The 23,463-nt window shown below is 40.0% G+C and overlaps 1 protein-coding gene across 1 annotated transcript; it reads right to left on the bottom strand.

Moving 5' to 3' along the window:
• Window positions 1–4,857: 4,857 nt before the first annotated feature.
• SLC2A10 (solute carrier family 2 member 10) lies at window positions 4,858–22,236 on the bottom strand. Its single transcript, XM_007439893.3, has 5 exons — window positions 20,628–22,236; window positions 9,951–11,339; window positions 7,049–7,171; window positions 5,358–5,493; window positions 4,858–5,221 (listed from the first exon to the last, which is right to left on the bottom strand). Exons 1-5 carry the CDS (start codon window positions 20,629–20,631, stop codon window positions 5,122–5,124), a joined length of 1,752 nt encoding a protein of 583 aa, XP_007439955.1. The 5' UTR covers window positions 20,632–22,236; the 3' UTR covers window positions 4,858–5,121.
• Between the last annotated feature and the right edge of the window lie 1,227 nt (window positions 22,237–23,463).

The following is a 23,463-nucleotide window of genomic DNA, read 5'->3' as shown; positions in this document are numbered from 1 at the left end:
TGACAATCTAACACCAGGACATACTCTTCCAGAGGAAGGGGCAGCAACTAAGAAAGCATGTTTCTGTGGCCCCTGAAGGTGGCAATATCTAACTGAGGGTATTTTATTGGGCTGACAGATATTACTTGTAGTAGACAACCTCATAGATATCAAGGTCCTGAACTATGAAGGGTTTTAAAGGTGACAACAATAGAGACAGTTTGGTCTAGTGGTTAAGGCATCAGGCTAAAAACCAGGAAATGGTGAGTTCTAGTCCCACCTTAGGCACAAAGTCAGCTGGGTGACCTCAGGCCAGTCACTCTCTCTCAGCCCCAGGAAGGAGGCAGTGGCAAACCACTTCTGAAAAACCTTGCCAAGAAAACTTCAGGGACTTATCCAGGAGTCAAAAACTGACTCAAAGGCGGTGGGGGGAGGGGGGGGGAGTGACAAGCACCTTGAACTACACTTAGAAGCCAACTTGCAACCAGTGTCGGTCCTGAAGCAGAGGTGTTATGTGAGTGCCTTGAAGTGTGATGGTGATGGTGATGGTGATGATGATGATGATGATGATGATGATGATAACTGCAATTCAAGCTGCTGCATTCTAAACTACTCAGCTGTAGTTTTCAAATACTTTTCAAATTGAGGGCAGTGGGCCAAAGTGGGGATTGGTCTCAGATAGCCCCTTTCCTGAGAATGGCTGGCTTCCTATCTCCTGTCATATCTCCCACTGCCCATCACCAACCTAATTACTGAAGCCTGCTCTGAAATTCCCCCCCCCCATCTCCCCCTTGGTCCCATTGCTTCCCCTATTCTGGGGAGGTACCTGCTACTAACCATCCCACCTTCTCTCCTCCAACCTCCAAATAGCCTCCATCATCTCCACTCTACTCCACCAAACCATTCTTCAGGCTGCAGTTGACCATATCAATGTCAATTCTGCACCCACTGTCCCATTTGCTTCCAATCAATACATTACAACTTACCCACCCATTCCTCCCAGCTCCTGTCTCGCCAGGGATGATCAAGGGTCTTAAACTCTAATCTTCCATTCACTTCCTTCCTGATTTCATTTGCCTCTGAGATCTAGCAGGAGAAATTTGATTCACTCCCTTCATACCCTTCTCCACACCCCCTTCCCAAACTCTTTTCAAATGTCCTCTTCACTCTGTCACATCCTGCTTCACCATTTCTGTAACCTTCTGGGCAACCCAAGGACAATCTCAGCCCTTCAGTGGAAGAGCTCTTGGGGTGGAACACTTGGGGAAACCCACAGTTAGTTTTCATCCAAGCTGAGATTAGTACCCAGGGAAGCAGGGCACTCCAGTGCAAAATACCATCGTGTGATCAAAAACCAATTGTAGTGATGTAATCAATAAATGGTGATTAAGTAAGGCATGGCTTTGTGCAATGTGGAAATCTTTTCTTCATGTTAAATACGCTGTAGAATTCCACATTGTGCCTGCTGAATTCACAATATAATAAGGATATTCTATCCCTCTTTTCCCTAATAAACTCAAGGCAACCTGTGTATGAATCCTATGAATTGTTGATCATCCATGTTCATTGCCGGCGGGTAATTTCAGCCTGGTCCCTACTGTTCTAATCTACCACTCTGCTAACTATACCATCCAATAAACCACATCACTTACCAGTAAATTCATTAGCAGAAGAAAGAAAGTCCAAAGCTATCTTGGTTTCCCAACTATATAGAATATACTTAATCACCTGAAAGGCAAATGTAAAGTATGTACTGTTCTTTTGATTTCACTCTCTGGCTGCTTACTAGAAGCAGAACATTGATCTGAAGAGTGGATTTGAAGCCTTTCTCTTGAACTAGTCCCACATGCGTAAGTCTATTTTACCAGCATCTTGCTTCAGCAGCGATGATAAATAGTGGTATACTGTATGTACCAAACTAGGTACAAGGTGTATTTTTTCGTTAGGGAAATTTCAGATTAATGGCTTAGGGAGCAGTAGATGTATTCCTCCTTGAAGGTAATGCTTGAGATGTACAGAAATTTATCTGGAATGTGAATGCCTTTGGGTAATATCCACTGATATTTACTCCACTAATAAAAAGCATTTCAAGAGAACCAAGGAGGAAGCACTGTTTGGCAATTTCTCTGTCTCTCTGCAGCCCAGTGTTGCATCCACTAACGCTACTAAAGAGGGTCTCCTGATTTTCTTCGATCCTTAATTGCATGGGCATCTTGCATGAGATTAGGGGCTATAGAGCTTCAGACGTTTCCTTCCAGTTCATAGAGGATGGATGGAAGAGGGGGGCACCTAGAGTCACTATTTGTGAGGTGAGGGGCCATATAAATTGACCTAAATAAATACATATTTATCAGTGTCTAAAGCAGCATACGAAATACTGCTTCCCTTTATCTTAACTCTACTTCTGTTCTTGTGAATAAAGTATTATGGAAACACAATATATTTCAGAGAGCACTCATTTAAAAAGAATCCAAATTCAAATAGTGTTTCTCTTAGGACTTTTCACTACTTGGGAAATAAGAACTGCATAAGATTCTGGTTCTCCTTTGCATCTGAGATATTTAAACATGTGGTCTTTCAGATGTTCCCAGAAGCCCAGCCAGCATGGTCAGGAGTGAGGGGTGCTCAGAGTTGCTCAGGACATCCAGAAAGCTTAGGTTCCCTAACCTGCATGAAATTTTTAAAAAATACATAGTGAAATACATAAACATACATTAAGTATGTCCTATGTCTTAAATGTGGGATATGAAAGGGTGGAAGATTAGTATTCCATGTGTCACAAGTAAAAAAAAGCGACCTTGTAAAGCCACCATCCCCATTCAATTTCAGCAGAATCACCCAATAGAGGCTTTGACTATAGAAAGCAGCATTTTCTTCTCAAATTATCCCTTTTGTCACTTTTACTCAGAAATATAGTAAAACTTGGAGCAAGGGGTTCCCATTACAACACATTTCCCTTAGTAACCAAAGCTAAGCTTTGTGGCAGAGATTATAGGATAGGAAGTGGAATGACAGGAGGCACCTGAACCTTTATCTGAGAAATCTGCACACAGCAGGCCTGAAAAATTAGTTCTAAAACACAGTTCCCAACCAAGGCTGATATTCTTCCCCTGGGAAATCTTCCAGTTCCTTTTGCTTTTTTATTCAAGTACTGGATATGAGATAGCTACCACTTCCTCTCAGACTCCATTTTTTGTGTATTCCCAATTCGCACATAGTTATTTTTTGAAGTTCATGACAAATGAGTGCTTCTGTTACCATCTGTAACAAAAAAGGTATTTCACCTCCCACATATACTTAAGTCACAAAAGAATGTCCTGGTTTGTTAAAGCTTGAAGTTTAGCTGCATGACAATTACTTCTTTCTGATATTGTCATCAGTTACGTTGCCCATATGGTAAAGACTATTTAGTTGATTGCGATTTTAGTAGGGAATGTGTTTGAACCAAATTTTCTTTTTAAAAGTGGCTCAGATTGGTCCTTTTGAGGGATGGATGAAGTGACAACAGCTTCAACTTCTCCACTGATTGTTGTTCCTTCTCTTGGGTTGTATCATCCAGACCATCATGGCTTCTCTAGTCTCTGTTGTAGCTAGATAGCCCATTTTTTAAATGAAAGTGTAACTTTTCTCTCCCACTCCAAAGCAAAGAACACTTGTGCACTTGCTTCTTCCAAAAGTAATTTTGGGCTGTAACCAGTAACAGAAGAGCGGGTTTCTTAATCTGTCCTGATTTCTTTGTAAGATATGCCAAGAGGCATAAAATTTAAACACTGAGATAGGCTGTTCCCATTCCTTTTCTTTATCCACAGAGCAGGAAAGTTTCTAGAAGGGGAAGCTACTTAACTGCTTGGGGATGAGGGCCAACACAACTTACTTTCACTACTTCCCATAGATACAGTAAGTGTAGCCACAGTGTTTCTGTACAATTTAGTTAGGTAGGAGGGCATGATTCCTTAAAGGTGCAAATAAATCCCCATCAACCCGCTTCAGTTTAATTACAAATAAAAGTTTACTGGAGATAGAAAGCAGTGAAGTACAAATTATAAAACAAACACAGACTCCTATATGAGGACTGCCAGATTTATATGCTAAAATAAATTACTCTACTCCAACAGTTTTAGAGGGTTCCTGAATCAGTAGCATCTCACACACTGGTGTTACCTGGTGCAGTGAGTTGACCAGGATTCCAGGAATAGACAGAACAGCAAGAGACAAGAAGAGGACTTTGCTAGGTACTGTCGCCATGTTGCATGGCTGTTGTAAACCACAGTTTGATCTGCACCGTTTCATACTGATTGCACTACAGGACTATCCTAAGCCACTCCTTTACAGACAAAGTAGGACAGTGAAATACACTTGCTTTGGAATATGCATTGGCAGGATTATTAATAAAATGTTTTGCACTACTCAGAAATGAATTAAAAAATACATGAACTCCTTTATCTTTAGGTGGTGGTGATAGTTGGTTTTGAGATGGAGTGTAGAGCAAAATTAAGTTAGTGCTTACTTTTATTTCTATGGAAATTGAAGATATAATCACAGTATTGATCAGATGTGGCCTATGCAAACAATGAAATGATTCTTTCTATAATTTTTTTTAATGTGTGTGGTTTTCCTGACATTCTGCTGCCTGATTTCTAAAAAGTCAGCATTTCACTACTGCCAAGCATAATCAGTTTGCAAGGGGTTGTCTAGCGAGGGAGGGTGCTACTTGCCCAAAGACTGAAAGAGATATTGGAAGATAGATTAGGAGGAGGATTTCTCCAACAAATAGTGTTGGAGATACAAATGCATCTCCTTTAGCATAAACAAAACATCCATCAAAATTTAAAAAGTTTGGTATTTCATATCAAACTATCCAATCAAACAGAGCCTATCTGTGGCTGTAATTTATACTTTATTTATCAAATACTTCTAAAATACATGAAAATATCAGATATGGTTCCTCCAGAGGCCAGGATACTAGATTCTATGCATAACAAAATATGCATATTTATGAAAAAGAAGAATTATACTGCCACCCACATAAATTGAGGATTTTCATGAAATGGTCCAGAATTTCTTCCATTGGACAAACCATCATAAAATTTCTGGCATGATATAAATAAGTATTGTGACATGTCTTGAATGATGGCTCCTCTTTCAGGGAGTATTGGAATGGTCTACTCTTTGATACTGAGCACGGGTGTAGATTTCTCTTCTGTTCCATAATTTGTGCCAGCATGTATCCCTTTGTAGAAACCTGCCAAAACAAGGAGATCAATATGGATTTTACCATGCACCCCCCCCCCTCATTCTCTATGATATGGACAAAATAATTGTGCATTGGTCAGTGTTAGCAGCGACAGCTGTTGTGGCCAAAGCACACTAGGACATACCGCTTCTTGGAGAACTGATAGTCTATCTCTTCCAGGGACTGTCCTTTGGTTTCTGGTACAAATAAATAAATAAATAGTACAGCTGCCATTCCCACCAGTCCATAGAAAAGGAAGGTCCATGATAAGCCTATGACATCTGCATGGAGAAATATCATCAAATTAACATATGATATAATGCCATGTTTGCTGGGATAGGATAAAGGCTGCCACGAAATCAGGAACTTACCAAACTGCAAAATTCCCTTTTAGAAGTAAACTTTGCACTTTATTAGACTCAATGTGCTTAGCCGTGAACTTTACTGCATTGGCAAGATCAGAAGTTTCATGCAGGTATGATCACAACAAGGGATGTGTTTTGTGCCAGTCTGAAGCCATTTTAACTGAACTGAATTAAAATGGCCATTTTATAGCATTTGGATTGCAAAAACTCTCAGGGTTGAGGCAATAACAATAATAAAAGGTTTATAAAACATGAACAGCAGGGTTTTGCAGTATTTCTCCACCTTTAATACCTTTGGGATGGACAATCGCCATAAATAATTTTCAGATGGGTTTCACTATTAACAGCAGGACCAGATGGCTTTTTGTTACCACACACATACTAATACATATCTGAGCAACCAGTGAGCGCTGACATCATATTTCTGGAATTAAAATATTTGGCAATGCTTGAAATGTTTTGACAATATTTGAAAATATTGCTCCAAACACAAAAATAATTCTAAAAACCTCTAAAAGAAACAAGGTCTAAACTAGTTAAATTAACTGGATAGGTTTGAAGAAATGCAACCCATCCCATAATACCGGACTATCTCACTTTTTCACTTCACCCTAGCTTCAGAATTGTCCTTCCTATTATAATAGGGAACAAATGGCTTTTTAAATTTCAGACCTGCATTTGCACCTATCTGGGACAACCACTGTTTCTTAGCTCCAGATTACTAGTTGTAATTTATTGGTTTAATATCTACTAGCATTCAGTCTGCAGTCCCACACTTGAGAATGACACTAAATGGCAAACTGCAATATCCGGTGTAATTCTGGACTTTTCACCTTCTTCTCCTTAGTATTATCTCATTTGATGCAGAGTTATGGAATGTATGTAAATGTTTGTCTGCTCTTTTGTTAGGAAAACACTGTATCTCCTAAGAAAGACATTATTCAGCTATGGAGCTTGGAATGTTTTTCTTCTAATAAGACCATCACAACTACCTTTTTTTAAAAAAATGTTACTTTTGGCTATCCTTCCTCCATGAAAATCATGAGAAGCTCCACTGCCTCTGTCTTAGAATAGACTGAGACTGCCTTGAACTGAGTTTTATGGGTTGGCAGAGATTTGAATCTGGCCTTCTTGAGTCTAAATTTAACATTCTAGGGACTATATAACATTGTCATGTCTGACCATGACTCCCAGACTCCCATGGATATTGCCATGATATGATAAGCAGAAGACAAGATTCTCAGCCAAAGGCAGTGACCCTTTGTAGGGTCTAGATCAATGTTTCTCAACCTTGGGAACTTTAAGATGTGGGGACTTAATGTGTCTGGCTGGGGAATTCTGGGAGTTGAAGTCCACATGTCTTAAAGTTCCCAAGGTTGAGAAACACTGGTCTAGATGTACCCTATTATCAGCATTGCTATGATGCAAACAGCAGCCGAGAATGTCAACAACAGGCCAATTCTGTACATACCAATGAGGTCAAGGAACGTGAGACTGATCAGTAAATTGGCAGCCCAGTTGAAACTATTGCAGAATGCAAAAGCTCTTCCCCGTATGCTAGCTGGATAGATCTCACTGAGGACAAGCCATGTCACTGTGGCAGGAGAAAGGAATGTTGAGTGAAATTAGGCATGAGGAGGAAACAAATCTTAAGCAACATTTTGTACAATCATATGAGGAACTGGAATGGGAAAGATTTTGTAGACAGAAAGCGTGAACTATTGGGTTAGAAGAGGCAAATGTTCAGAAGCTTCAAGCTAAACACAATGAATCCTTAATAACTAGCTAAAGCTTGGAGACAGGATTATTATTATGACTACTACCACTACTACTGTTACTCAAACAAACTCAGAAGAAATATTTAAACACGAACTACATATTTGCACATATATGTTACTTTCTTACAAGAAATGTTAAAAAGATAGGTAATACAGTGTTCTGATAAATGTTGTGTAAATATAAAACAAAAGTCTGTGTATAGGGATTGCGAGTGGGTATGACATTTTCACTGGATTGTGAAGTAACTGGAATAAAAAATAAAAAATAACAGAAAAAGCAAGCTCCTTCATCACTTGTTACAACAGGTTGCAGCACCTAGCTGAATTTGGCTAATCCTGAAGAAACTGAGCAGGGTAGGACCTGGTGAGTACTTTGATGTGAGATCATAAGTAAATTTAATCTCTGGAGTAGACTGGGAAGTAATAAAAAATACCAGAAGGCAATGGAAAATCATTTCCATCTCACTGGGAAGGAAACAATATGGATGTGTCCATGTAGTCCCCAGAAGTCAAGCTCAAGTCAGGGGATATTTTATTTTTTCTCTTCATCTTGGAAATCCAAATTAGTATTTGCATTATTAGTAAATACAATAGTGTCCCATAGCATTTTAATAAGTGGGACCCTGATGGCTAGAAATTCTGGGAGTTACAGTTCTAATCCATCTAGAGGACACCAGGAAGAATGTTGGGCCAATGAATGCATTATGGACAGAGCACTTATGGACCAAAGGCTTTACCAAGTACATGAATATTCCTGCCTCCTTCCAAAGGAAATTAACAAGGAAAAGATCATCAAATTCTCCAAGATGAATGGTTGGATTTATGAATAATGTAGAATAATCTAGGAGTCAATATAAGATTCTATTAATTAAAGTTTATGTCAATTCCTTTGTGGGATTTCTTGGCCCAAATAATGAAGAAGAAGCCCTACTTGTGTTTCCACCAATGAGATCAGCTCACAGGCAATGCTTTGGAGCAGGACACAGTGCTCAGTTACAACACTCCAATTATGGAACAATCTCCAGAAAGATGTTCAGCTCGTCCTTATGCAATCTTTCTGAAAATAATTGTGGACATGCCTATTCAACCAACAATTTATGAGATAACAATTACTCTAGGAACAGACTTGCTTTAAGACTGGGTGTGTGTTTTTCTTTTTTTAAAACTAAATTTGTTTTAATTTTGTATTTATTGGTTTTTAAGCATTGCTGGTTTTATTGTGATGGCTTTATTTGAGACTGTTCTTTAATTTTCTCTTGTAAACGGCTCTGTTTGCTTTTGAAAGGAAGAATAGTAATGTGCAGAAATCAATTAAACTGTCAGTCAATAAAAACCAGCCAGTCTGATCTTCAGCTTTTCTTAAAATAATACGTTTCTTTTAATCAAATGTAAATCTCACCTGATTAAGTAATCTTTTCTACAGCTTCTAACTGGCCAACACGGGTACCTCTTTCATTTAGGCAACTTCTAAGTGTTTGAAGCACATATACAAAACATGCTGGGGTCACTATTTGTAGTACTAAAGCTTCAACTGATAATATCAAAGTTTTATTTGCAAACTGTGGCACTGTAAGTTGGCAGATGTATGTTTTCCATGGTTGTGTTTGCTTAACTGAGTATGTAAATAAAATTCTAATACAGTGCCTACTTCCTAAAACAGCAAATAGGTAAAAGAACGCTTTCAGAAATGGGGGGGGGGGCAGTGATTCCAACCATTGAATGAAATAAGATTGGGTCCTTAGCTTAGTTGCAGACCATAGGAGAAAGCTTGTTCCCCAGGTCCTCCAGTTTAGAGTGAAACAGTGCAATGGTCTAAGACATAAGTGTATAACCCATGGACCACATGTGTCCCCTCCCCCACAACTTCTTCTAGTCCCCAGAATACCTCCAGAATGGGAATTGGACAACATTATCTGCTTGATTTTCTACAGAGTATGGGATTTTAATATAACCCCGCTCCTCATAACTTCTCATGTTATGTGCCATAAACCTTGTGGCCTTTGGAAACCAAGGGGTTTCATTTTTGTTTTGTTTCTAAATGAAGCTCCTGACCACAAGATTATTACACACATTGGCCTAAAACCAGCTTTGAAGAGAACACAGAACAGCTCTGGAAGGCCAGAAAATTATCCACTCAAAAGCCTATTCATGTTTAGCCAGAAATAAGTCCCACCGAATTTAATTAAGGAGGCAAATGACTGAAAATTAAGAGTTCTTTTCCTAGCTTTTTTTTTAAATTTACACCCTTTCCCCACATTCCTTACTCTCTTTATCATGGAGTATTCCAGTGAAGAATAGGAACTGCTGAAACCACAGATGCATTTACTCTGGTTTGCATGTATAGATTCATGAATCAAAGGTTTTACTGCACTCATTCCATTATGGCACACACAACTATGTTCTAATTTTAATACTGTAAGGAGTAATTGTAGGCCATGTCAGAGCCAGACTGATTGGAGCAGCACAGAAGCCCAACGAACAAACAACAACAACAATAAACTACTTAGTAAGGCTCAAAACACATTCATGCACAGCCAGGTCCATTTATGAAAGAGAGCTATCGGGCAGGAAATATAAAAACAGAAAGATACTTACTTGGTCCAAATCCAATTGAGAATGCACTCACAAAGGTCATCAAGCTTAGCAGTGTAATCCAATTTAGAAGCATATGTCCCCTGGAAGAAGCCCCACTGATTGAAGAATTGGTATCCTGTTCCTTTTCTTCCACTGACTGGGTGAGAAATTGGGTTTGCTCAGTTTCTAATGATACAGTTGCCCTTTTTTCTCCACTTCTATTACTGGTAAATGTTTCAGCATTGACTGCTGGTCCCACGATAGCAAAAGTTGATTCAACTTGTATTTCACTAGTATCTGATGTCAGTAAAAAATAGGAAGCAGTTGGTTGGGGAGACACTGAATTTATGTGGAGATGAGCTGAACTGAAGGAAGTATTGCTTGAATCTGTGAGTGTTTCGCAGTCTTTAGCCATCTCTAATGGAACAGAGCAGCTGGTCAAGCCAATAATTATCACTGAAAAAGCCATCACCAGACATCCAGCCATCAACAACACCCTTCGGCCAACCTTATCTGCAAAAGCCATGGCAAAGAGAGTTGCAATAACCTTCATCACCCCTAGACCAACAGAGGCTAGGACAGCAGAGGAATCAGTCTGAAATCCCACAGAACGGAAGATAGTAGACGCATAACAGAGGGCATTGGGCTGTCCAGTGAACTGTTGAAAGAGGACCAATCCTAGGCCAACCAAAGTCCTGCTTCTCATATTGTCCCTTGATCTGAAAAGATCCACAAGAGAATAATGCTTCTCCACAGGGCATGGCAGCATTACGTCTTCACCATCTTCATTCTTATGAGGCTGAATGAGGTTATTATGAGTCACACTGTAGTGTACATTGAAAGTCCTAGAGTTCTTGGGGAGGAACAGGATGCTGAGAAACTGGATGACTGCCAGGCCAATAGCCAGGCCAAACATGTATCGCCATCCCTCAGGTGTGTCAGTAAAGATATAATTCAGTGCATATGAAAGTAAGATGCCCATGGTGATGCCAGCTTCATAGAGGGATACCAACAGCCCTCGCTGATGGGCAGCCACCATTTCAGAGACATATATGCAGCATGCCATAGATGATAAAGAGATGGCAAAACCTACAGTCAGGCGCCCACCTACCAGCCAAATAAGTGACCTAGCAAGTGTCAGGATGAGACTGCCACACAGCAAAACTGCATTGCTGACCAATATTGCTTTCCGTCTTCCCTGCCGGTCGATAAAAACTCCTCCAACCAAGGAAGCCAAGAGAGCTCCAATGAGTAAGGAACTCACAAGGACTTCTTGCTCAATACAGCGAAGATGGAAATCCACCTGCAGCTGCAACAGTGCCCCTGAGATGATTCCGAGTTCGTACCCAAATATTAGTCCCCCAAGGAGCGAGATCACTGATGTCAACAGGAGGATGAACAATGGCTGTCCTGCAGATTGAGAATAATAACATTGAGACCTCACCGAGCATCTTGTTTAAGTTGGTATAATTTACAAGCAATAACTTCAGTGTTTTAAGAGAAAGAAACATTAAGGTGTGTATGCCAAACAAAAGTGGAATTCTGAAAAAAAAATTGTTCGCAGGATTATAGAGATCCAAAGCCAGTTATTTAGCCTGTGCCTAAACAGATTCAGTTGATCTCAAGTCTCAAGCACGGAATGTGTGCCTTGCCACTTCTGCAAACAAGATGCTATCTCCCTTAATTAATTTTTCAATTGTTTCATTGTAGTTAGTCAATTTAAGTTCTCTGCAATTTTTTTTACCCCTGGAAAAATAATTTTCTGCCATTAAGCTTAGAATCATGTTATAAGCTACCCCATTATCAACATTTGAAAGCAAAAATTGTTATTATTGTTTTATATATAAAGTCTGGGATTAATAGACTCCAATACATCTCATATATTTTTATTTTATTTATTAAATAAATTATGTATTAAAGCAATTTATATGGCCACCCAATTCACTTATGGTGACTTCGGGCGGCTTGCAGAAATAAAACCCCAAATACAAACCCATTATACCCCACCCCCCAGCGACAGCAATACATTCACACAAACCACTTGATGGGGTCTATATCAACCTGGGATCCCCAGGCCCACTGGCAAAACCATCTTATATGGCTACTTCCAATCTCATTATTTTCAATGGAACTCAGTCATGACCAACTATAGCTGGGTTAGGACACTGAATGGGAGTAACCAGGAAATGTGAGTACCTTTTCATGTTTTGCACATAAAAAATTAATAGATGGCATTAATAATTAAACATCAGAATCTAGGATGTTTTATTAGTCTGTCATTAATTTGGACAGGGACTTGCTTGTTGAAAGTAGGTACAGGTGGTAGAAAACTGATACTAGGTAAAATTTAAGGGCATCAATGTACAGTTACTGACAGATCTGCAATGTAATTCAGTTCATGCTTACTCAGAAGTAAATTGCATTACATTCAATGAGATTCTGTCCTAGGTCTGTATCAAATTATGTGAATTTACTGATTAGCCTTAGTCAAGTTACATTCCCTAGTCAGTTGCATACATGAAATACTGACATTGGGTTGTTGTAAGACTTAACTGAAATAACAGTTACATAAACAGTAAGTATTGCTATCTGAATGTTCTGGAGTAACTCTAAAGCTCTGGAGCAGTCTTCCCCAGCCTGGCATTCTCCAGACATGTAGGGACTGCATCTCCAAGAGATTCTCCCAGAATTTCTAGCCAACAAATAGCCATGATGGTTGAGTGTCCCAGAAGATAAAGTCCCAATACATCTGGAGGGAGCCAGGTTGGGGAAGGCTGTGTGTCAGTGATAAATGTTAGATAAAAACAAAGCCAGTGCATTGAACAAATTGGTGAAAATAATGAAAAAGAAAGTGCTATTTGTTAGGGATCTCTTGTACAGAAATTCTTCTTTCTTTATATGGAACAAATAACTCTATTTGGTGTCTCTTGTGTAAAAGTACTTACATATTCATAAAAATGCCTATCACACAGTGGCCACTTTAATTCTTCGCTGTATGAAGGCTCACAGCACCAATTAATATAATTTCTTTTTTCCCTTCTTGAAAGTTTGTGATGCATAGAGACATCCTTAGATCTGAATGGGGAGCTATGTTGCACGTCAGCATTGAATTGGCCCTTGGAGACAATGCCACACAGGGAGCCATTAAAAGGGACTTCCATGTGCACTCTGACATATTCAAACTGTGAGCGCAGCTCCCTGCTTAAGACTCATATGGTTCTAGGCTATTTTTTCTGAATATTTTTTCTGGGGAACAATGACAAACAATAGACCAGCCAGTCAATTCCCCAGAAGGGTGTTTCAGAGCACTGCTTCTCTGAACTGCAAACAGTTTGCCAGTGAGGATAATTTTATGTATGTCATTGTTGGTTTTTATTACAATTATAAGCTTCAGTATACAGAAAGACAACATCTGTGCTACTTCCATCTACCAGTTAGGAATTTGCAAGTAAACAAAGGACTGGTGTTTTGTTCTGATGCTCAATACCTTTGAAAATAGCCCTTTGGGCACTTTGCCATGCTGGCTATCCTCTGTTAAGCAGGAAGAATAATTTCAAGAATTATGTCTAACCTTTTCCCAGTAAAGGAGAGCTTATTTCAATACAGGATTCACAGAAAAGATACATAAAAACATAAGAACAGCCCTGATGAATCAGACCAAGGCACCTCTTAATCCAGCTTTTTATCTCTTACCAGCCAACCAAATGCCTCTGGGTGCTCACAGGCAGAATATACCTCTCTCCCGCTGTTGTTCTATTGCAACTGGTATTTGGAGGTGTCCTGCCCTCAACTCTAGATGTTATATTGAATGTTTAAAACTGATAGTGCTGAAGTAGATGGTGAATCTGGGAAAGAGTTTGGAGAAAGTCAAAAATATATTATGGGAGTCAATACCAGGCATATGGGACAGTATATGTGGTATGTTTTGAGGGAGCAAGAAACTTATAGACAGCTGAGGAATAGCAGATATGTTGTCTTAGTCTCAGAGTTAGCAGCTAGTCATGATATAGAAATTCATAATAAGATAGGAGTGCCCCATGTCAATATTATGATAGCAAATAGTAATAAGGAAGAACAAACCAGGTTATTTTCCATAATATCTCTGTGTCAAATATAAGACATGCTCCAGCTTTGAAAGCAAGCATCTACTTTGGCATATAGTGCTACATGTTGTATATTGAGGCCCAATTTTCATATGGGAGCAATTTCACCCTAAAAGAAAAAAGTTGTTGTATAGTAGCACCCATCTCAGATAAGCAGAAATCTTAACTGCCCCTTAACATTATGTTTCCTTTCATATTGTGATTTTTAAGAGCCAACCTGTCCATCCTATCTGCTAACAGTGATCTGAATGTCAGCCCTTCTGTAGTCAAAAATGGCAGACTTTGATGAAATACAAGATAATCTTCAGGAAAAGGAAGTGGTGTTAGGAGAACCTACGCAACAGCCCCAATAAGACTGAGCATTCTCAAGAGTCACAAAATTCTGACTCAGTGTTGGAAAACATGGAAAACCTGTTAGGGCAGAAAACTACTGTACTGTACTGTAACCGGATTTGGTACATTCCCCATCGCAACATTTTGTAACAGCCCATCAGTTACTGGAAAAGTGTCAGTTATTTTCAGATTATTAAAAATCTGAGTTTAATACTAATAAAATAAATAATAAAACTGAGTTCCAAAGCTTTCAGTAGGCTTACATTTGAACCTGAAATTGTACGTAGCTTATGACAGTATGCAGCATGTCTTACACCAAAGTAACCATAGCAACATCTTAAGGAAAGACAAGGCTATATTACTTGGGTGCACGACTTAGCTTTGAAGCATTAAAATGGTTTCCTTCTGTACAACAACTACAAATATCTATTTATTATCTATTTATACTATGGCCTCCCTCTAAAAGTGGAAGGCAGCAATTATCTCACCATAACTATGGTGACCGTATTTTCTTGGAAAAAACAAAGGACAAACCTGAAAAAAAGGCAAATCTGAAAGAGGTTCCTAAAGATAAAAAAATTTAATTCTATATGTTTATAACTTTGCTTTACAAGAGAAAATTCAAGAGCAAAACCAAGAAAAACTACAAAAATGCATATTAAAAATATCTAAAATCAAACAGTATACATACGTTTATTTTAAAAAGACGATTCAAATTCCATATTTTTCACCTCAATGGGAAAGACTGTGCATTAAGTGGTACCATTTGTACAATAAAAGTTAAATGACCAAAATAAAGGACAAAAATGAGTTTTGGAAAATGAATAAATCTAAAGGACAGTTTTCTGAAATAAAGGACTCTCCTTTATCATAAAGGACATATGGTCACTGTAACCATAAACTCATTTTATCTTCACAACCATCTTGTAAAATAGGCTGGGCAGAGAGACAAGAACCGTCTCCTAGCAAACTTCAGGCTGAGTGGGGGTATTTGTAGCTCTGTGATGGATGTACCCTTAGTGTTGTGCACAAGCTGAATTTCAAATTCCACAGCAGCAAAGATTGTAAAACTGCCTCTGGAGGCCATCTGCCAGGAGACTAGTGAGGTTCCTTCCTGCAGTTGGTCAGCCACTGTGAGATCTGACTGCTGGGCTAGGTGGGCCAGGACTCTGATCCAGCAGGGCGCTGCTCACATTATGCAACAGCATAACGTAACACATCAGCTCCTATTAGTATGCTAACAGCCACTGACATATCAGTGTGATACTAATGGATGTCACAGTACCAGAGGACTCTGTTTAGTGAATCAAAGTTTCTGTTGTTGACGCTTTAGAGAGAAGATTTATAAAACATGATTTTTCATTCATAAAATATTTAAGATCAGATTCAAACTACATATTGATTGTCCTGCAAGCAATAAACAGAAACATGCAATGACTAACTTCTGACATTCACTATATTAGGATCTAGAGCAATTAACCTGATCTAGACCCACCCTTACAGTCCAACTATATGTGTATTTATTTTCCAGCATATCCCACAGATATTAACAGAGAACCAGGAAGCTAGACAGCAATCTTGTTTTTTCAATTCAAGATGCTAGGGTTTTTTTTCAATTGTTCAAAAGGATAAATATCCTATAAACATGAACTACAGCATGGATGTGTTTTGCCAGCTGGAAATCACATCAAAGAATTGCAACCAGATGCTCTCCAGTCTGCCAACATGTTGATCTAAATTTCTTATACACTTCAGCTAGCACACCCAATGGTTATTATTTTATCAGTCTTTTACACATTTGGCACCATTGATTAATTCATCATACTATGTTTTACTGATGCTGCTTGAATTTTTTAAAGCATCATATACAAAATATATAAATTTATACCCAATCTGCAACAATGAAATGATATGTGCTTTTTTGTCTATCTTCATTTTCTTTTCTGACAAACGGGTAAGGAAGAAGGCATTTTAGTACTTATAGATTTTTGGGGAATTGTTCTGACTTTTTTGTTGATTAAAATACCTTAAAACTGCATTCATTATGCTGCATTTACTGCATCACCTCTATTGGCTATTCCCCTTCTGACATTATGTTGAAATATCCTACCATCTGTACAGCAGCCCAAGCTGCTTTCAATTTTACTATGCATTATTCAAATAGAAACCTTATAATTAGAAACAATTATTTTTGTCAGGATCAGTAAAAGGGATTTGCAGATTCATTTCTTTCTACCCTGGAAGCTCCATTAGGCACATATGGTGCTTGTGTGAATGGAGAAGTTGATTCAATTAGATTTTACTGCAGCTTCTGTTTCCCTTACAGTTGCTAACAGCCTATGAGCTTTCATTAAAATGCAGCTTGTTTCTCATTCAGATAATGTATTAAGCGGAAAGTGGGGGAAAAGATATTAGACTAAACAGATGACAAATCATTCCTTGTTAGGGAGGCAATTCTCATGAAATCTATAGGGACAGTTTACTTTATGCCATTGAATAACTACTGAAAGACCCCAATACCCATAGTTGCAGCTGGTCACACCAACCAGGTTTTGTAGCACTTGCAGGGCAGTTCTGTACATGCCTACCCTGAAATACATTTACTGGGATTTACTCCCAGCTAAGTGTCTATAGAATTGCTGACTGAAATTATTGGTAAGCACGGAAGAAGGCATGGCAGGAAGGGAATAGGAGGGAAAGCTTCAAGAGAGTGAGGACCTTAGAGGGACATCACAGGGAATGGTAGAAAAAAAAATCAAGTTGGCCCTGACTGTGCAAGCAAAGCCTTGTCCTTTTTTATATGTGTGGCGCATTTAAAAAGAGGTGGAGATTCAACCATCTTGATTTTCTTTTATTTCCCTTGCAGATACCCCTGGGGTTTCTGTTCCCCAAAGTCCTCTGTTCACATAACATCAGACAAGCGTATGGAGGGGAGAGAATTCAGCCCTTTGGCCAGATTTGGTTCCATCCTTCTGGCCCGGGGAACATTCACCCAATTGCCAGGAAGATAATGACATCATAAATACGCCTTTGGAGGAAGAAGGATCTGAGGGTGGTGAGCCACAACTGAGACAGCTGGGAAACTGGAGAACTCAGATGAGGATACCAGCAACCAGGTAGATTGTATATGAGGTGATGGTCCAATTGGTCACTGGGCTTTCTAGGAGTTCCTGCCTTAGCCTAATTGTTAAGTTTGCCCCCCCCCCAACAACCCCAAACTTAATTCTCAGCCACTACTAAAATTAATGCCTAATTCTTCTTTGCTGTTAAAAAAAACCCCTTATTTTTAGACTTTATCTCCTCACATCGCTAGTATAATTTCAGTGACTAACTTTGCCTCTCCCCTCCCCAAATATTCTTCTGTAGACAACATGTAGGGCAGAGAAAATAAACGAGCAGGAACCTTTCATTGTTCCATTAACTCTTCTACACAAAAGATTTCTTGGTCTGAAGATCGGAGCATTCACTACTACAAAAATTGCTTCCAGCCTTAGAGTGAGACAACTACACTGTAACTCAGGAAGAACTAGGCCTATATTTAAATACATTAAGTTCTAAACTCAGTGTGCAACAAGTAGACTGACCAGAAAACTAAAGATAAGAAATCTGAGCTGTGTTTGCTGTTTCCTTCCCTTTTGTCAATGGCTTCTTGTTGCTGAATCTGGTTACTTTTTAATTGTTTAGTTGCGTTATGTTTTATGATTAAAGGTTTATTATGGGTCTTTGATTTATATCCACCTTTATTTTGTGCAATTCAAGGTGGCATACATAATGCTCCCTCTTCCTATTTTCCCCACAACAATAACCTTTTGTGGTGAGTTGGGCTGACAGAGAGTGACTTGCCCAAGTCACCTACCCAGCTTTTATGCCTAAGGAAAGACCAGAATTCACATTCTTATGGTTTCTAAGCCAGCACCTTAAGCACTATTCCAAACTGACTCTCAGTTTATGATTATTATCTAGTTTATTATGTCAGTTTATTGTTATGACCTACCCAGAGTTGATGGCTGGGGCTGTATACAAGACTTGTAAAATAAATAACTGTTTGAATGAAGGATTGAAGCACTTAATGGAGTGGGTATCCCTGGAGCTGGGAATAAGGGCTCAGAGACTGAGTGGTACAACTTTTAATAAACATAAAAAACAAGGTTTTTAGCCACAGATTAGGCAAATCAGTATGGCATAAATGATAAAGTTTTGGCGTACACAGATGTAAATACTGTACAAATTTTAACACAGAGATTGCTGAAAGCAGAAATAAAGAAACAGGATAGTTTGAAGGCATGCTTCAAAAATGATTCAGAAAAAAATGTTTCAGACCTGTTGCAAGCACAGTGCCTCTCTACTATTCATTAAGGCAGCTGTTCTCCCCCCTCCCCCCCCTTCTCTATATATATTGAAAAACATTTAGATTTTATATACTTTATGGCTGAGTTTATAGCCCAATCTGTCATGAAGGCTGAGGGTGACTGCATAACAAGAAGTACTTTCTTCTCCTTTATCCGAGGAGCAGACATCATAAGCCGCAATGTGGTTTGCTTGGGTATGGCTGGCTGGGGAATTCTGGGAGTTGAAGTCCACCCATCTTAAAGTGGCCAAGGTTGAGAAACACTAGGTTAAAGTTAGCACATTGAGGTTTGGAAACTATGATTTGCAGCTTACATGTGAACTGGACCACTCTGTCTTGTTCAACTAACCATGGGTTGATGTAATGTGTGAACTTTACCTTCAAAGGTCAACCCTTAAAATTCTCAACACACTTGAAAATCGTGTCAACAGCTGCAAACCTGTACTACTCTGAAGTGTGGAGTCCCTGGAGTTCTCTGAGCTTGGCTGTTTTCTTGCAAACATTTCATTACCCAGCTAGGTAACATCTTCAGTGCTAGCAACCCCATTCCATTCTAGCACTGAAGATGTTACCTAGCTGGGTAATGAAACGTTTGCAAGAAAACAGCCAAGCTCAGAGAACTCCAGGGACTCCACAGTTCAACCCTGAGCTACACATATTCTCTTCTATTGTTACTTTGAGGTACTTTTAATTTCTCTCCCCCCCCCCCCCGCCCCTGCGGTCCCATTATGAAAAGGGTAGGAAGTCAAGTGGATTTTTAACTGAAATAAAGAATGCTACTTTTGAAAACATACAGAGGAGCAAATTAATATTCAAACTTAGCTATCATAAATGGGTGTACTAAATCTCTTTCTGACATTACCACCTACTTTATAACCAAACAAGCACATTTGTGTGCTACAGAGGTTAACTAAACCAGTGGCCTCATTTTGTTTGGCAATAACTGGCAAGGTGTTTCATTTTGTAAAAGATGTATGATTAAGTAAGGTCCTGCCTTCCATCTAAACAAATCCCATTAAATAGAGCAGGTCTTATTCTTGAGCAAACATATAACATTTATTAATCAGTGTCAACAAAAGGCCATCTGAATATCAGAGAGACTATATTCACATGACCTGCCTATTTACAGTTAAATTATTCCATGAAACCAATTTTCTGGGATTGTATGGTGCACTGAATTCTAAACTAATCCCACGGGATCAGTTCACAGAAGACGCTGAGCTAAAATGTAGTTGGCAAGTTTATGGTTTGCTGATTATGCCAAGAGAGCTACAAACAGATCTTAGATGGTGGTCTTATGAGCTACCACTTATGTTCACACTGGTCTGTGGCATTGCGCCCCAGTCCTTCCAACTCTGCACTGTGTCAGTGTAAAAGAATGCAGCTAGATTAGGAAAGTGAGCGCCATCAGCCACTCTTAGCGCTGGAATTCCTAGCTTCCACTGAACCCAGCCTCCCCCAATCTGGTGACTTGACTTCAACTCCCACAATCCCCAGTCACTTATAATCCACTGCTTCCAAGGGCATCAGGCAGAGGATGGCTGAATTAGTGCTTCTGCTCCTAGACCTAATACTGTAGTCCAAGATGAAGAACAACCACTTTTTTTTTTTAGATCAGTTTAAAAGCGTTTTGCAAAGTACGATATAGATAGCATACATATGTACGATATTAACCCATTACTCTGGCAGAGGGACACAACAACTGAGAACACAGGACAGAGATTTGGGAGCAGAGAAGCAAACTGCAAAGGCGGTAGGAGAATAAATACGCTGTTTTAAAGGAGACAAGTTGAAAAAGTGAACTCTGCATTCTCTTCTTCCATCCGTACAATCAGAGGACAAACCGAATCCATCCAGAGACAAGCCCGCCCCTCCCCGTCCCCTGCTGTCCTCCTCGCCGGACGAGGAACTCACCCATGCTGAGGGAAGTGGCGCAGACAGCTCCCCCCGAAAGTTTGCTTCCCAACACGAGAACGGGCGAAAAGAGAAAGCCCGGCCCGGGAGCCTCCGGGGGCCGAAAGCTCAGTCAGCGGTTCAGCGCTTCCCAGCCGCCGACCGTAGCGCAGTGAAAGGGAGGCGCGTCCTGCATTCCGACGCTAGGGGGCTCGCAGCTGGGACGCCCCCGGGGAAAAGCGGCCGGTTTTCCAGGATCGCATCCCGGATGCCCGGGCCGCCGCAGAAGGGACAGCGGCAGGAGCAGAAATATTGCTTCTCTGTAAAACCCGGGGGCCCGGAGACCCGCGGAGCGTCGAAAACTGAAGTTTCCCTGCAGAGCGCAGAAGTTTGGGGTTTGGGTTTTTCTCTCTCGTCGTTGGCCGACGGCACTGAAGAGCGCCACGTTGCTCCGGACCTGCCTACTACGACGGGGAGGGGACCCCCTCGCAGAAACAGGAGCATTGGCCAGCAGCGCTGGGGAAGGAGGCGCACGGCCCAGCTGGTTCTTCCAGGGCATGGCTGGGGAGATCCGGGAGCGCGGGGGAGCTAGCGAAATGGCCCTCTCGGCTAGGTTTGCTAGGTCCCCTTCCATTCCAGAGACGTTGCGTTGGTAAAGGCGGCCGGTACCGCTCTCCGAAGCCAGGTGCCGGTTGTCAGGAGGAGCCAACAATTGGGGAAAGTGCCTTGAGAACCCGGGCAGCTGCCTTCCAATCCGTGCCTGATTTACGTTTCATTCTAAAGCCATACTTTCCTTAACCATGATTTTTGGAACAAGCCATAATGGTCTGATTCATGCGTAATAGGCATTGCTTATAAACCACAATGGCTTGGTTCATTCAGCACATTAAAGTAATAGGAAATGAAGTACATGATGACTTAATGCAGGGGAAGGTAACCCGGGTCCACAGGCAGTTCCACAGCATCCAGATGTGGCTTTCTAAGAGCATCACGATTGCTCTTCTGAATTTTGGCAGCAAAAAGGCTGATTTGGAGCTGTGATTTACGCCGGATTTAGGAGTTTGGGGTCAGTTTTAAGGGTGGGAATTTATGAAGCAAAACGCTCCCATTCCTCTTAAACTCCTCCCTGTAATGGTTCCCACTCAAGTAAACAATAATCCAACGTTTGGTCAGGTGACCTTAGAGGGCCTTTTGCAGCTAGCTGGCTGGTCAGAATTGAGTTCTGACTTAGTGATACATGTGAACCCAGCCACTAAATCAGTTCAACATAACAATACTCTGCTGGTGTTATTTCCTAGTTCTGCCCAAAATTGCCTGGGATGAATCTAAGACCTTCTACACTTGGTTGTTAGATTTATATTCTGCTTTTTCACGATAGAGTGTGCTTATTTTTATTCCCATAACAATAATCCTGGGAGGTAAGTTGGGTGAAGAATGAGAACCTGGCCCCAAGTTATCCAGAGGGGTTTCATGGCTGAGGTGCTTTATCACTGGCTGCACACTGAAATTGCTGCTATCTGTATTTATGGCCTGATTTTATAGAAAAATACACTGTATGACCAAAGTATAAATTGGGACTACTCCTAGATTGGGGAGGGGGGACTTATGTAAAGTGGATCAGGTATACAAAAGATGATTCTCCTATCTGGCTAGAGCCTAAAACATGCAAAGTAACAGAGTGAAGAAATCCTTTATTGTAGAAATAAGCAGGCACTCAAGTAAGCAAACTCTACAAGGAAGGAAGTACTCAGAAAAGTACCCATTTTTCACCAACATAATTCCATTTACTGATAATAAACAAACAAATCACAGCATCTAACTTTGTACTGGTGTTAGCACGACCTGTAGGCTAAATGAAGCAGACCTGTGCTTGATACCAGGTCTGAAACATATTTCAAAAAGCTGCAATATGCCATTAAACTGCAGAGCAGAAGAGAAGGGAAACAATGCTGTTCCATTGCTTTTGCTAAGAATTTAGCTCCCTTTAAGCCTTTATTGATTGATGGATTGGATTAGATTTGGACACCACCTGACTTCCAAAGAACTCTGAGAAGCTTACTATACACACAAAGAACCAAAAAAAATGCCTTTTTTGTAGCAGCAGTCATTTCAGCAGGTTGGAGGGCAGAGAGAGAAGAGAAATCAAGATTCTTGTTTATTTGCTGAGACCTAAGTGCCTCTGGCATTCTCTCAACCGTAACCTACTTAGTAGCCATTCTATCATTCTTCTTGAAGGCTGCATTTGGACCATATGACTGACTGGAAAAACTACCTCCACTTTGGGTTACTTCACTAGGTCTTTTGTCTAGGTTAGGTGATGGGTAGGAATAATCTGTTACAGACAATCCCATAAAAGAAAACTGCAGAATTCTGCTTGTTACCATCTACAATTTCCTGCTAATACAATTGAAACATATAATCACTAATATACAGATCATTCTAAACAATGAACTTTTTTAATGGGCTTTGAGTTGCAAGCCTCTACTTGCTTAATGACAGCTGTCCTATTTAAAGGGTGCAATTATGAGCAACAGCACACTACATAACAGAGACAAGACATATCTCACATCCTGTCAGCTTGAGGATGCCCAATTAATGGTGGTTTTTTTCTCAAATAACTATTAGATTTTATGATAAGATAAAAACTAACAAAAACTAATATTTAAGAGAGAGTAAAGAAAGAGTGAAAAAGAAGAGAACAAAGTCAAAAGTGCAGAAAGAAAAAGATGACTTCCCACTTTCCTTACAACAAATTAAAGCTGTCAGTTCCGCCATCTCAGCCAACTCCATCAACTTCGGCACCCATTCGTCCATTGTGGGTAATGTTAATGGTTCTTGAAGGACATCTCTGCACAAT

Source organism: Python bivittatus, unplaced genomic scaffold (genome assembly GCF_059951505.1).
Source record: "Python bivittatus isolate LINGU-HERP-01145 unplaced genomic scaffold, Pbiv_v1 ctg000700_np1212, whole genome shotgun sequence".
Lineage (NCBI taxonomy): Eukaryota > Metazoa > Chordata > Lepidosauria > Squamata > Pythonidae > Python > Python bivittatus.
Note: the sequence above shows the minus strand (reverse complement) of the source record. Positions and strands in the feature narration are given on the sequence as shown.